The sequence below is a fragment of the Pseudophryne corroboree genome, chromosome 7, assembly GCF_028390025.1.
Source record: "Pseudophryne corroboree isolate aPseCor3 chromosome 7, aPseCor3.hap2, whole genome shotgun sequence".
Lineage (NCBI taxonomy): Eukaryota > Metazoa > Chordata > Amphibia > Anura > Myobatrachidae > Pseudophryne > Pseudophryne corroboree.
This window is the reverse complement of record NC_086450.1, coordinates 346,996,819-347,010,678: the sequence shown is the minus strand read 5'-3', so window position 1 is coordinate 347,010,678 and position 13,860 is coordinate 346,996,819. Positions and strand designations below refer to the sequence as shown.

Genomic DNA, 13,860 nt, shown 5'->3' with positions numbered 1-13,860 from the left:
TCTGCAACCCGTTCTCTTCTCCCTGGGGGAATGTCACAGTGAAACACTCAGTGACCGGCATGAGCTGTGTTACAACTGGCCATTTGCAGGCTTGGAGGATATAGAAACCATCCCAGAGTGCCAGCGAGACATTGAGGAAGAAGTTGCCACTATCACCCGACCACCACTTCAGCAACAGAGCCTCCAAGGGAATCCTTCAGGTGAGCACCAACCAGTCCTGGCTACTGAGCCATTTACAGTGTTGTGTTTGGGGGAGGCTACTGAAAATTAGAAGGGAGTGGGGTCTGTCATCCAAACACCCCAGGAGAAGATGCACTATGCCTTCCCATTGGCAGAGGTGGAAGAGGAGATCTCTGCGAGGGCAGCAGTAGGTGGTAATGTCCCAACTATAAGCATGGCTAGTGCAGACAGTGTCTCACTTCAGGCTGATCAGCATATTCGGCTGAGGGAGGCCTATTGTGAAGCTATGTTCATGGCTGCCCCAGTTATTTTATCAGAAAAGGATGTTCAGGAAGGGCCCAGTGTATCTCCAGCAATTGTATCTCTCCCAGAAGATTCTGGAGGTCTGTTCTCATTCAGTGAACTTGATGGTAAGGAGCTGCAGTCTGAATGCCAGAATCTTCCCTGTGACTCAGAGAAAATCCAGGGATCAGACCTGGTGAAAATAGCATCAGCTCAGGAACTGGAAGGGAACATGTTGCTCTACTCTAGGGCACCTGAATGTGTTTTGGACTGGCATTGTGTGCAAGGTGAAATGACTGACTCTAACCAGGACAATGGTGGTCAGCCAGTACATGTAGCAGTGAATGGAGAAGGTAATGCCACTGTCCCGGTGAACCTACATCCATGTTCCAGTACAACGATGGTCGAGTTAATGGATACACACAAGGAAGCTGAGCAGATTGTACTCCAGGCCAAAGCATACAAGACTCAGAGTAGGATCCCACAAGTTACCCAGCTAGCCAGGCTGGAGGAAGCATTTACCCAGGATAGCACAGAAGAAACTTCTGGCATGAAGGAATCCCCATTGTGCCCTGACAATTACCATACCCGTGGTTCATGTTTGGGGGAGGGAAGTCACTGTCCTGATGCACCAGAGGTGATGGAAGTGGGGTTCCCAGGGAATACATGGTTGGGGAGGGAGAGTGAGGGCCCCAGAGATCAGATTTTGTTTATGGAGGAAAATTGTGACTATCTGAAATGTGAGGTTACCCAGTTGGGTGTAGGGGAATTATTAGGTCCCCAGGTGCAGTTATTGGACTTACTGAATTATACTGTTGCACATGCTGTTACCCCAACCCAGCGGCTGTCTACAAAGGGGACTTTGATTAATGTATTTGGATGGGACACCGGGGGGAAATACAAGAACTATGGACTGCTGATCACGTTTCCACCGGACCCTGGTAAGACTGCATTGATTTATGTACTGTGGGCCACACACCCACCAGACCGGGGAAAGAAATTCCCACACAAGCCTCATGACAATTACCACAGACTTTGGACCTGGGACGCTGGTGGGCTCCGTACAAACTGTAAAATGCTATTCACAAAAACCACCAGACCCACAAGAGAAACCAGCCAGTCATTGTTATGATGGGGCACAGACTGTCTGAGGTAGAAGAGCATCACTGCGCTCAGCAAGCTTAAGCTACTTAGGACACAGGGCGAGAAAGTAGGGGAAGGTAATGTGACGACATGTGATGACACAGCTGGCGCATCGTGTCGCTCAGTGATAAAAGATACGTGGTTACTTTCCTAGCCCTGGTCCTACACATGGACTTCACCAATTATTAATTATATGTTAGGCAATATTGTATTATATTGTATGATGTTATTGTTACAAGGGTACAGTTATGTTTTCGATGTATATATATGAATGTATTGGTTATTGTGTTATAGTTGTAAAATAATGTTCCCCCCATATGACTGCGCAGATAACCTGTGTGTTTGCTGTTGTGTAGATACAGCCAGTCTCAGATGTCAGGCCATACACCCCCCTCATTCTTCCCCACACAATGGATTCCAGGCCACACAATCAGATTAAGTAAAGTTACTTTAGTTAACATCTATTGTGGCCTAGGGGACATGCCTGGGCATGTGAAACTGTTCTGGGGGTGTCGCCTTCTTGTAGAAAAGACAAAGGTTTGATAATAGCAAACAGGGGAGGTGAGAGAGATCTGGAAGAGAAGGTGAGACAGTGGCAGGAGACTGACTAAGAAGTAATGTTCTGTCAGGAGTTCCAGGAGGGATTGTCGTGTAGAATTGGATCACAGAAGTGTGCTGAGCTGTTTATAACCCATTCTGTTCAATAAACCACTGTTGGTTTTTCATCTACCACCATGACTGAGTGATTTGGAACCCGGTATCCTCACACTATCTATCTATCTGTCTTCATATCTACAGTTTCTATCTATATTCATATCTACAGTATCTATCTTCATATCTACAGTTACCTATCTATCTATCTATCTATCTATCTATCTGTCTATCTTCATATCTACAGTATCTATCTTCATATCTACAGTATCCTATCTATCTTACTATCTTCATATCTACAGTATCTATCTATCTCTCTATCTATCTATCTTCATATCTACAGTCTCTCTATCTATCTATCTATCTATCTGTCTATCTATCTATCTATCTATCTATCTATCTATCTTTCTTCATATCTACAATTTCTATCTATATTCATATCTACAGTATCTATCTTCATATCTACAGTTATCTATCTATCTATCTATCTATCTATCTATCTATCTATCTATCTATCTATCTATCTATCTATCTATCTATCTATCTTCATATCTACATTATCTATCTATCTATCTATCTATCTATCTATCTATCTATCTATCTATCTTCATATTTACAGTTTCTATCTATATTCATATTTACAGTTTCTATCTATCTATCTATCTATCTATATATCTATCTATCTATCTATCTATCTATCTATCTATCTATCTATCTTCCTTCATATCTACAGTTCTACAGTATTCTATCTATCTATCTATCTATCTATCTATCTATCTATCTATCTATCTATCTATCTATCTATCTTCATATCTACAGTATCCTATCTATCTATCTATCTATCTATCTATCTATCTATCTATCTATCTATCTATCTATCTATCTATCTATCTAAAAGAAAGATACGGCACTCCAGGACTAATATAACATGCCTAAAGGCAGCAAAAAATAAAGCTGACGGCGCAGCCTGTTGTGTCAACGTTTCATTTAATTTCTTAAATTTCGTCAGGACAGTATCAAATACAAAACAAAACCGCTTACCTTAAGTACATACACCACATACATATTAATCCACGCAGCACGTGCGGGTCCTGGACGGGGACTAGTGACGTCACGGTCAAGCGACGTGCGCCCTACGGCGCCGTTGTCATAGTAACCCGTCTGAGTTAGCCGCACCAGTGCTGAGAGTATAAAATCAAATCATAATCAAAAAACACACATAAACACAATACAGACATGTGTCCAACACCTTAAAGGAAAAAAATATAAAAATATAAATCAAATCCACAATATGATGAGAGCTGAGCATAACATAATTATGTGGATAACCAGTATAAACTGATACCTTAAAGTTATCCCAGTAATTGTATATATAAAGAGACCAAGCGGTCCCAATTCTCTTATGGTAAACACATAATGGGGATATCCCCCAATATAGACCAGAACTCATGAATATAATAGGAGTACAAATTCCCACTAGGATTGCATGCTTGGGTTTAAGAGAAAGAGATCCCTGTCTAGCTCGAACATGAAGATGTTAGCCAGAGATGGCCCGACACAAGACCCCATCGCACAACCCCGTTGCTGGACGTACCATTGTCGGTCGAATAGGAAATAGTTCCTAGTAAGGGACAGCATTAATAACTCACAGAAGAAGTCAATGTCTGGACCTCTGTAGGCCATATTCCCAGTCAGGAATCTGCGGACTGCTTGTACTCCCCGGTTGTGGGGAATGTTGGTATATAATGATATTACATCCAACGTGCATAAGAAGCATCCCTTCGGCAAAGTCGGTAAATCTGCCAATTTCCTAAGAAATGTGGACGAATCCTTAAGGTAAGTCGGTTAATCCTGGATGAGTTCCTGTAAGAAACTATCTAGATATTGTGAAATGATATAGTAGATGGAGTCCCGGGCACTGATAATGGGGCGTCCGGGTGGATGTGTGGAGTTCTTATGCAGCTTTGGGATTGAGTATAACACTGGAGTTTTCGGGTGGTCTGTGGCTAATGCCTGACAAACTTTGTCAGTAATAAAACCACTCAGAGTTGCTTCATGTAGAACCGCATCCAGTTCCTTCTTGAATGATACAGCCTTTAGGCATGTTATATTAGTCCTGGAGTGCCGTATCTTTCTTTTGGACTGTCTCATTGCTTACTGGCACCTAGGCACTGCATACCTGGTTGGAACATAGGAGTGCCAGTCCTTGCTTTGGTCTGTGTATTGTGGGGGGTAAGTGCTGTGGTCCGTTTTGCAAGCGACGGACACAACCCCCCTCCACTCTTTTGACAAGGCACCCTAAAATTATTTCCAGGATACAGATTGTCTTCTTCTTTATTATTATTTTTCTATTTTTTTTCACACATTTTTTTATCACAAAGTTTTTTTTGGTGATATCTCCAATATGGCAACGGGCACTGAGCAACCAAGCACCAGTGGCTATAGGAATGTGCCTCTACCTCCTGGAGAAATGCTCTCTCTCTCAGAAAGTGAAGCCGAGGGTATTTTGTTTCCTGAAATTACTGATACCCCTGATATTTCCATGCCCAATAGACAATTGTTTTTCAAGCTACTTAAACTAAAAAAGAAGGAAATTGATTATTTTCTCCATGGTTCCACTCTCAGTGATTACTACCGTAAGAAATTGATTCCTAGGGGCTTCAGGATTAAGAACACCCCCACCATCGGTAAATTCAATCCGGAGTTTTGCCGACGGTGGGTGGCTGTCCTGAACAAATGCAGCTTTGATCTGCTCCTATTAGTGATTGAAGAGTCCCAGCGTGAATTAACCCGTATTAAGGCTGGATGCGGTTCTACATGAAGCAACTCTGAGTGGTTTTATTACTGACAAAGTTTGTCAGGCATTATCCACAGACCACCCGAAAACTCCAGTGTTATACTCAATCCCAAAGATGCATAAGAACTCCACACATCCACCCGGACGCCCCATTATCAGTGCCCGGGACTCCATCTACTATATCATTTCACAATATCTAGATAGTTTCTTACAGGAACTCATCCAGGATCAACCGACTTACCTTAAGGATTCGTCCACATTTCTTAGGAAATTGGCAGATTTACCGACTTTGCCGAAGGGATGCTTCTTATGCACGTTGGATGTAATATCATTATATACCAACATTCCCCACAACCGGGGAGTACAAGCAGTCCGCAGATTCCTGACGGGGAATATGGCCTACAGAGGTCCAGACATTGACTTCTTCTGTGAGTTATTAATGCTGTCCCTTACTAGGAACTATTTCCTATTCGACCGACAATGGTACGTCCAGCAACGGGGTTGTGCGATGGGGTCTTGTGTCGGGCCATCTCTGGCTAACATCTTCATGTTCGAGCTAGACAGGGATCTCTTTCTCTTAAACCCAAGCATGCAATCCAGAATCTTGTATTTAACTCGATACATAGATGACCTGTTCATCATCTGGTCAGGCACCAGCCTAGAATTCACATCGGCGATGCAACAAATAAACGAGATGGATGCTGACATACAATTTACCTACCAAATAAGTGACACAGTGGTCCAATATTTGGATGTAGAAGTGTCTTTACAAGATGGGCATATAGCCACAGACCTCTATAAGAAACCCACGGACCGTAACACAATATTGAGGGCCGACAGCCAACATCCAGGCTTCGTTACAGGTAGCTTACCGAAATCACAGTTCCTACGAGCTGTTCGCACTTGTGACACTCTTGCGAAGGCGGAAAAGCGCATAGACATGATGATACAGGACTTTGTGGTCCAGGGGTACGATGTTACTCAACTACGAACAATTAAGGAGCAAGTGCTAAATATTCAGAGACAAGAACTTCTTGCTATTAAGACATCAAGCCATAAAAATGACAACAGAATACCATTCGTACAGGAATATCATCCTTTCAACCAGCAAAATATGCAGATGGGTAAAAGTTTATGGCCCGTACTTACCGCTGACCCTGACCTTAAATCCATCAAACATTGCAAGCTTATGCCCAGCTATAAACGCAAACGTAATCTCCGTGATATTTTAGTCAGAAATGATATCTCTCATATGGAAAATACCACTCAAAGGACTTTCTTATCACGACAACCGGGGTGCTACAAGTGCTTGGGCTGCACCACCTGTAGATCCATGGAATGTGGTTCTACTTTTAGTCATCCACATTCGGGCAAGCAAATTCGTATTAAACATATCTTGTCCTGTCAAAGTACATTTGTAATCTATTACATCAAGTGTCCATGTGGACTACTCTACATCGGTAATACCATCCGCCAATTCAAGGAAAGAATGGCATTACATCGCCAAGCCATCCGCTCGGCACTGGAGGGTACCCATCAAGAACAGCCGGTAGCCCGACATTTCCGTGAGGCCAAGCACCCCCTGGCCAGTTTGCGACACAAAATCATTGACCATGTTCCCTGTGACATCCGAGGGGGGGATCGAGGAGCAGTGTTATTTACGCAAGGAAGCCCGTTGGATCTTCGAACTACGGACTTTGGCCCCTTATGGGCTTAATGAATCCAATAATTTAGGTTGTTTTTTGTAAATTTTTTCCTGTTTTGACATCATGAGAAATTTTCTGAAGCTTTGTGTCTTATATATATATCTCCAGTTATTGTATTTTTAATATATCCTGTAGGGTTGGTGGCCTTCTGTAGTTCCTTAATAGTTATCTGGTACTAGTGGGAATTTGTACTCCTATTATATTCATGAGTTCTGGTCTATATTGGGGGATATCCCCATTATGTGTTTACCATAAGAGAATTGGGACCGCTTGGTCTCTTTATATATACAATTACTGGGATAACTTTAAGGTATCAGTTTATACTGGTTATCCACATAATTATGTTATGCTCAGCTCTCATCATATTGTGGATTTGATTTATATTTTTATATTTTTTTCCTTTAAGGTGTTGGACACATGTCTGTATTGTGTTTATGTGTGTTTTTTGATTATGATTTGTTTTTATACTCTCAGCACTGGTGCGGCTAACTCAGACGGGTTACTATGACAACGGCGCCGGAGGGCGCACGTCGCTTGACCGTGACGTCACTAGTCCCCGTCCAGGACCCGCACGTGCTGCGTGGAATAATCTGTATGTGGTGTATGTACTTAAGGTAAGCGGTTTTGTTTTGTATTTGATACTGTCCTGACGAAATTTAAGAAATTAAATGAAACGTTGACACAACAGGCTGGGCCGTCAGATACGGCACTCCAGGACTAATATAACATGCCTAAAGGCAGCAAAAAATAAAGCTGACGGCCCAGCCTGTTGTCTTTCTTTTGGACTGTCTCATTGCTTACTGGCACCTAGGCACTGCATACCTGGTTGGAACATAGGAGTGCCAGTCCTTGCTTTGGTCTATCTATCTATCTATCTATCTATCTATCTATCTATCTATCTATCTATCTATCTATCTATCTATCTATCTATCTATCTATCTATCTTCATATCTACAGTATCTATCTATCTATCTATCTATCTATCTATCTATCTATCTATCTATCTATCTATCTATCTTCATATCTACAGTTTCTATCTATATTCATATCTACAGTATCTATCTTCATATGTACAGTTATCTATCTATCTATCTATCTATCTATCTATCTATCTATCTATCTATCTATCTATCTTCATATCTACAGTATCTATCTATCTATCTATCTATCTATCTATCTATCTATCTATCTATCTATCTATCTATCTATCTTCATATCTACAGTTTCTATCTATATTCATATCTACAGTATCTATCTTCATATGTACAGTTATCTATCTATCTATCTATCTATCTATCTATCTATCTATCTATCTATCTATCTATCTTCATATCTACAGTATCTATCTATCTATCTATCTATCTATCTATCTATCTATCTATCTATCTATCTATCTATCTATCTATCTATCTATCTATCTTCATATCTACAGTTTCTATCTATATTCATATCTACAGTATCTATCTTCATATGTACAGTTATCTATCTATCTATCTATCTATCTATCTATCTATCTATCTATCTATCTATCTATCTATCTAAATTGCTCTACTGTCTTAGCCTCTACCACCTCTGATGGGAGGCTAGTCCACTTGTCCAATACCCTTTCTGTGAAGTAATTTTTTCTCAAATTTCCCCTGAATCCCTCCCCCCATCCAAATGTAATAGCCTCTCCTCTGATAGTCTGACACAGGGAGGGGACTATCACCCCGATCTATAACAGTAGTATACAGTATCTGTATTAATCAGGAGTCTGTCTCCCCAGTTACTTATTGAATTTATTTAATCTCCATATACTCCAGGCAGGTGATAATTTCTGCCCTCAATAGAAGATCATTTATTTCACGGCCGCTTATTACAAACCTCTACTGAGAGATACCGCACTTACTGATACTAATATATCAGCAGTATATCACCCTGGCACCAGCCCCCTCCATCTAACTCTTATTAGGTAGCAGTTACATAAATATGCACATCAGTGTGATATCACGCACTAACGGTGGGGCAGATGTGGGGGTGCGGAGGCCTGCTCCAGGGCTTAGTAACTGCTGTTACTCCAGTCTATGTACATTTGGTAGGATGAATATGGTGCGTCATCTCACTTGTATAAATGCAGCACAGCAGATGAAAACACGGCCGTTTTTTCGTATGGGCTCAATGGGCTCTTGCCCAAGGGCCCCATGAGTATAAGGGCTCCAGGCTAATAGCTGAGGGTCCCCTCTTTCCAGGGGTACCAGATTTTTGAAAATCGGCCCTAGGAAACCAGAGATATCCGACTTCAAAGCAGTGGTCCCCATCCAAGCCTGTTAGTTGCTCTTCCAAGCCAGATATCTTAGGTTCTGTCTGACATAGAGTTTTTCCGAGGGTATTCTCCAAATGCTGGAACTCTCCCCTTTCAGCGGACAATGGCAACTTGGCCCTACTATGCCCAGAACCAGAGATATCCGCCTTCAAGCAGATGGTCCCTGCTCCAGTTCCACACGCCTGGTATGCAGTTTTAGATTTTCATTGGAGGACTGCTCTAGTTCCTGAACTCTGATCTACAAGTCCCTAGCACCTCCTGAAAGGTGGGTCTCTATAGTTTTTTTATCCTATTAAAAGCTAAGAAATCTATTACCAGGAACTTGAGATATCTGCAGTCAAGCAAGCTGCCCTCCCACCAGAAAATGATAAATATTAAGCCGCACAACCATCCACTCCTCCGCTACGTATTAAACACCCCCTACCACCCTGAAAGTCATGTACCAGGGCCACTTTATCCAGCACAATGCCCCATTCTACAGTTTAGTGTTCTCCCTCCCGCCCCATCTGTGCAGTAAAGGAGTAATTAGCAGAAATTACTGCTCCAGGTTCTACATGCTTAGCGGAAGATAGATCACCCCGTACCGCCCGCAGGACATCAAAGTTGCCACTGATAGCACCCCCCACCCCTACTGTTGGAGGATGGATAGGGGCCCCAGTGCGTTGCTGTGCCCAGGGGCCCACACTACTGTTAAGACGGCCCTGGATGAATATAGTTATACAGATGCATATTTATACTAGTCCTAGTGGTATCTCTGTCAGTTATTCTATGGCAGGTCTAGATATTTTCCTTAGTAACTGTAGCTAACTGTAGTTCATATTCTTTTATTGGAGCTGTCTGTTCCTATGCACAATGGTTCTGCACCCGTACATCAGAACACAGCTATGGACAGTGAGGGATCCTGTGGCTTGGACAGATAATGTTGCTCAGCACACCTCTCCTCCTGAGATTATGTGATATTTGGCAACCTTCTATGGGGCCTATTTATCATTGTATATTCGCAGCTATATCCCCCATGCTTACAGCTTGTGTTCCTGAATGAGACAACGCTATGGAAAAATAACACAGACACCCTTGAGTTAGTTCAGATTGGTGTATTGTAAGAGAGCATTAGGCATTATATATATGTCAGATCCTGGATGTTAGCTCCCTGCAGTCCATGGTCGATATCTTTGACTGATGGATCTGATGGATCTATAATGCACCTAGGTGGAATGTGCCATCGAGAGGTCTCAGTCCCCCGGATTAGATGGTACTTGTACAGGGGCGGTGGTGGATTCATATATTGGGCAGCTCCTGAGAGATGAATTTCTGGAGTCTCACTAGATATTGCCTGTGCTTATGTAAATCCGTGTGCCCTCCTCCTTCCACCCAGAGAGGCTTTACAGCAGTTGGGCAGCGCTCATACATTGTCAGCCCATGGCAGAAGTCCACAACCGCATCTTTAGTCCCATGGATGATGAGTACCGGGCAGGTGACCTTGGAGATTTTGTCGATGCTGCAAAGGACATGATACAAAGGGATTATACAACAGAAACAGCATGGAGCTATCACACATGTAAAACGGCCACTAAACATATAGAATGGAAATAATGCATCAGGTAACATGCAGAGCTGCTCATGTAGAAGGTCACATACAGGACTTTGGCAGAGCAATGTTGGACAATGAATCTACTGTTGGTAATGAGCCCAGTGCAATCTATTGACCTAATAAGCCAAAGTCATGCACAAGACTTCAACTTGTTTCTGTTATACAATACAAATAGGATGAAAGAGGAATAGTGCCGTATTTCCCATTTATAAGCAGCTATGATATATTGGGAGTAAAACCGGTGCCAGAGGTAACTTATCTGGGGATCCAGTGTTTAAGTTCTGCAGAAGTAGCCTCAATGTTGTACACACTCCCGCTGCAGCTACGCCGGCTCCCGCAAACCGACAACTTGCTGCCTGTATGAGAAGACATTGGGGCGGCTGTAGTGAGGAGAGTGCGCAGACACCGGGGTCAATTGCTCACACAGGCAGAGCATTGCTCGCCAATGCGAGCATGCGAGATGAAGAGGGGCAGCAGTAGATGCAGGGTGTTACAAAACTGACAAGAGACACAGGGCCATAGCCCCCCAGAAAGGTTTCTGGTAGGGAATACTCTAATTGGATTAGCATTCGGTATAAGATGGGATGGGTTCAGTATGCTATCCCAGTGGTTGGGATACCGGTGGTCACATGACCGTCACCGGCATCCTGACATTGAAGATCGGTGGAGGGGGTAAGTATTTTTACTCATCCCTACCCTAACCTCCCGGGGGTGGCAGCTAGGGCTAACTCCCTGGGGGTGGTGGCTAGGGATAACCCTTGGGGGGTTGGCAGCTAGGGCTAAACCCCCCCAGTGCCTAACTCTAATCACCGCGGGCCCTAACACTAAAGCTCTCCACAATACTTACCTTCAGTGGTCGGTATTCCAGTGCCTGTGTACCAAGTGGTGTTGGCATTCCGGCGTCGGTCACATGACCGCCGGCACCCCGTCCATTGGAATGCTGAAGACATCCCACTGGGATACACATACAAACTGATTGGGCCAACAGAGCTGGGGGTGTATTTACTAAAGTTCGATATTTATTAATTTCAAATTGAGAGAAATCAATCTAAATGGATGTTGCATTCCGGGGGATAAAACACACATTTACTAACATTGAAAAAATAATATAAAAAGATTATGTGTTAGTAAATGTGTGTTTTAGAACACAACATCCATCCAGATGGATCTCCAACAGATAAAAATTGATGGAAATGGACATTTAGTAGATATACCCCTGTTGTTTGCCTGACAAAGCGCACCTAGGGGCCAATTCAGTTATCCAGTACGTGGGCTGACCCTGGTACTGCTTGCTCCCAGCACATACTAAACCCCACAAGTAACCTACAGCTTAGTATAAAAACACAGCAATGTCTTACTTGGTGAAGGCATCCCAACAGTAGGCCCTCCGGGCGTTAGGATAGCCCATCCGCACACCTGACATGAGCGCCCCGTGCAGTATTACTGCTGCACATTTGTAGCGCGTGGCAAGGTCAACTGCCGGTGCTGTCCCAATGCTCTCTCCATACAGGATGATATTTTCCGCCGGGACTCCATATCTGTAGAGATAAAGCAGAAAAATGATCAAACTCCAATTACATCACTTCTATTGTGGTTCCTTATGGGAAACTTGTATATAAAGGCTGGATATCTGAACTAGGTAAATGACTGGATAACTTATATGAGTGATAGGCAGTGTATGTGTGGAACAGGACTACATAGGTTATGCACATTTACCTAGTTCCAGTCAGCTAGGAACACTAAGGAGCTAGGGGAGGGGAGCGTCCAGTCACATTGGAAGGAAACCCCTCTATGCTGCTAGATAGAATGGGGAGCCCAATAATGCAACATACTCTTACAGCACAGTACATATGGCAGTGCGTCCTATGAGGCAGGAGAGCAGAGGAAAGTGTCACCCCCTGCTTCTGCAGTAGTTACATCCTTTGGCTAAGACCCTATAATGCCAGCGATATATACCCACTGTCTTTATGTAAGCAAGTCCCAATACACCAATTACATTTATACTGTATAACCAGTTCATGCGGGGAGAGGAGTATATAAACTAATAGGAGCACAATACACAGCATATACATTCACCCTACGTAGTAAATAGTAGCCCTTAGTGTAGCATATCCCCCACATACATACAGGACACCCATACACCACATGCAGGGTGTCAGGCAGAGGCTGTGTGGGGGCTGGGGAAGACTCATACACCCCAATCATACATACCGGGTCCTCAGGGCGAGCCAAGCTGCCTCGATGTCTGCATATGCGTTCTTCTCGCTTGGCTTTCCGCTGCTCACCCCATAGCCGGAGTAGTCGTAGGAGAATATATTGCACTTGATCTTGGAGCCTAGGGCAAGGTAGCGTCTGCACATCTTGCCTAGGTCAACAGCACAGTCGTGAGAGTAGAGGAGTGTGTAGCGGCTCCCAGGGACGCAGCGGACGTACATACAGGCCAGGCTATTCCCCCGCTTGGTGGTACAGCGGAACATCTCTACAGCGTCCAGCTTCTGCTGGGAGTGTGGCCAGTTAGCCCCTTCTGATAGCTGCAGATTACATACGGGAGGTAGACAGATTGTGGGGTCCACCTGCTCATCCTGCGCCAGGTCCTGTGCTGGGGCTGCCTCAATCTCACGTAGCGTGTACGTAGGCTCTGGGGGGTGAAAGGCCAGTTTGGCAATAATGCAGTTCAGCCTCGGTGGGCAGCAAAAGATCGAAAACAGCCTCCTCCACGAGAGGCCGTACATCCTCAAAGAGGGGTGTTGGGCCCGGTCCTAACACTCTGGACACTGGGCAGTGATCTTATTATAATAGTTCTATATAAAATACTTAATATAGCTATTCTAATCTAACAGTAATAATTATAAATAAAAGCTTAACAGCTCTGATAAAGACGCGACTTCTCACACTGATGTCTGGGAAGCAACTATTCTCTCTGAGTAACATCCAAGTGGATATGAGGTTATGACACGATTGTGACATCACAGACACTACCTGTCACTGACCAGGGCTGCATTGTGACATCACAGACACTACCTGTCCCTGACCAGGGCTGCAGCCTCAGCACCCAGCTGTCATTGTTACTGTATATTACTAGATTAGAGATGTATTGGTCATTACTATAACGTTTGTACATAATGTTTATCTATAGAATAAATGTAGCACACACATACTGTATATGAAATGTCACCTGTGTGATTATGGCCAAATATGTAGTGTGTAT

The 13,860-nt window shown here is 43.5% G+C and overlaps 2 protein-coding genes across 2 annotated transcripts in view; one reads left to right on the top strand and one right to left on the bottom strand.

Annotated features, from left to right (window-relative positions):
* The window catches only part of VWA3A (von Willebrand factor A domain containing 3A), a 772,281-nt gene that overhangs the window by 727,110 nt on the left and 31,311 nt on the right, over positions 1-13,860 (top strand). The gene's annotated exons all lie outside the window — the stretch shown is intronic.
* Positions 10,340-13,384, bottom strand: LOC134943667 (alpha/beta hydrolase domain-containing protein 17C-like). Its single transcript, XM_063932380.1, has 3 exons — positions 12,864-13,384; positions 12,011-12,190; positions 10,340-10,559 (listed from the first exon to the last, which is right to left on the bottom strand). The coding sequence occupies exons 1-3, from the start codon at positions 13,382-13,384 to the stop codon at positions 10,340-10,342; spliced, it is 921 nt and encodes a 306-aa protein (XP_063788450.1).

Coding starts and splice junctions, on each gene's coding strand:
- LOC134943667 (XM_063932380.1), bottom strand. CDS start 13,384: ATGTACGGCCTCTCGTGGAGGAGGCTGTTTTCGATCTTTTGCTGCCCA. Junction 12,191..12,863: donor TGGCTCGCCCTGAGGACCCG/GTATGTATGATT, acceptor TTATCTCTACAG/ATATGGAGTCCCGGCGGAAA. Junction 10,560..12,010: donor TGTTGGGATGCCTTCACCAA/GTAAGACATTGC, acceptor TGTCCTTTGCAG/CATCGACAAAATCTCCAAGG.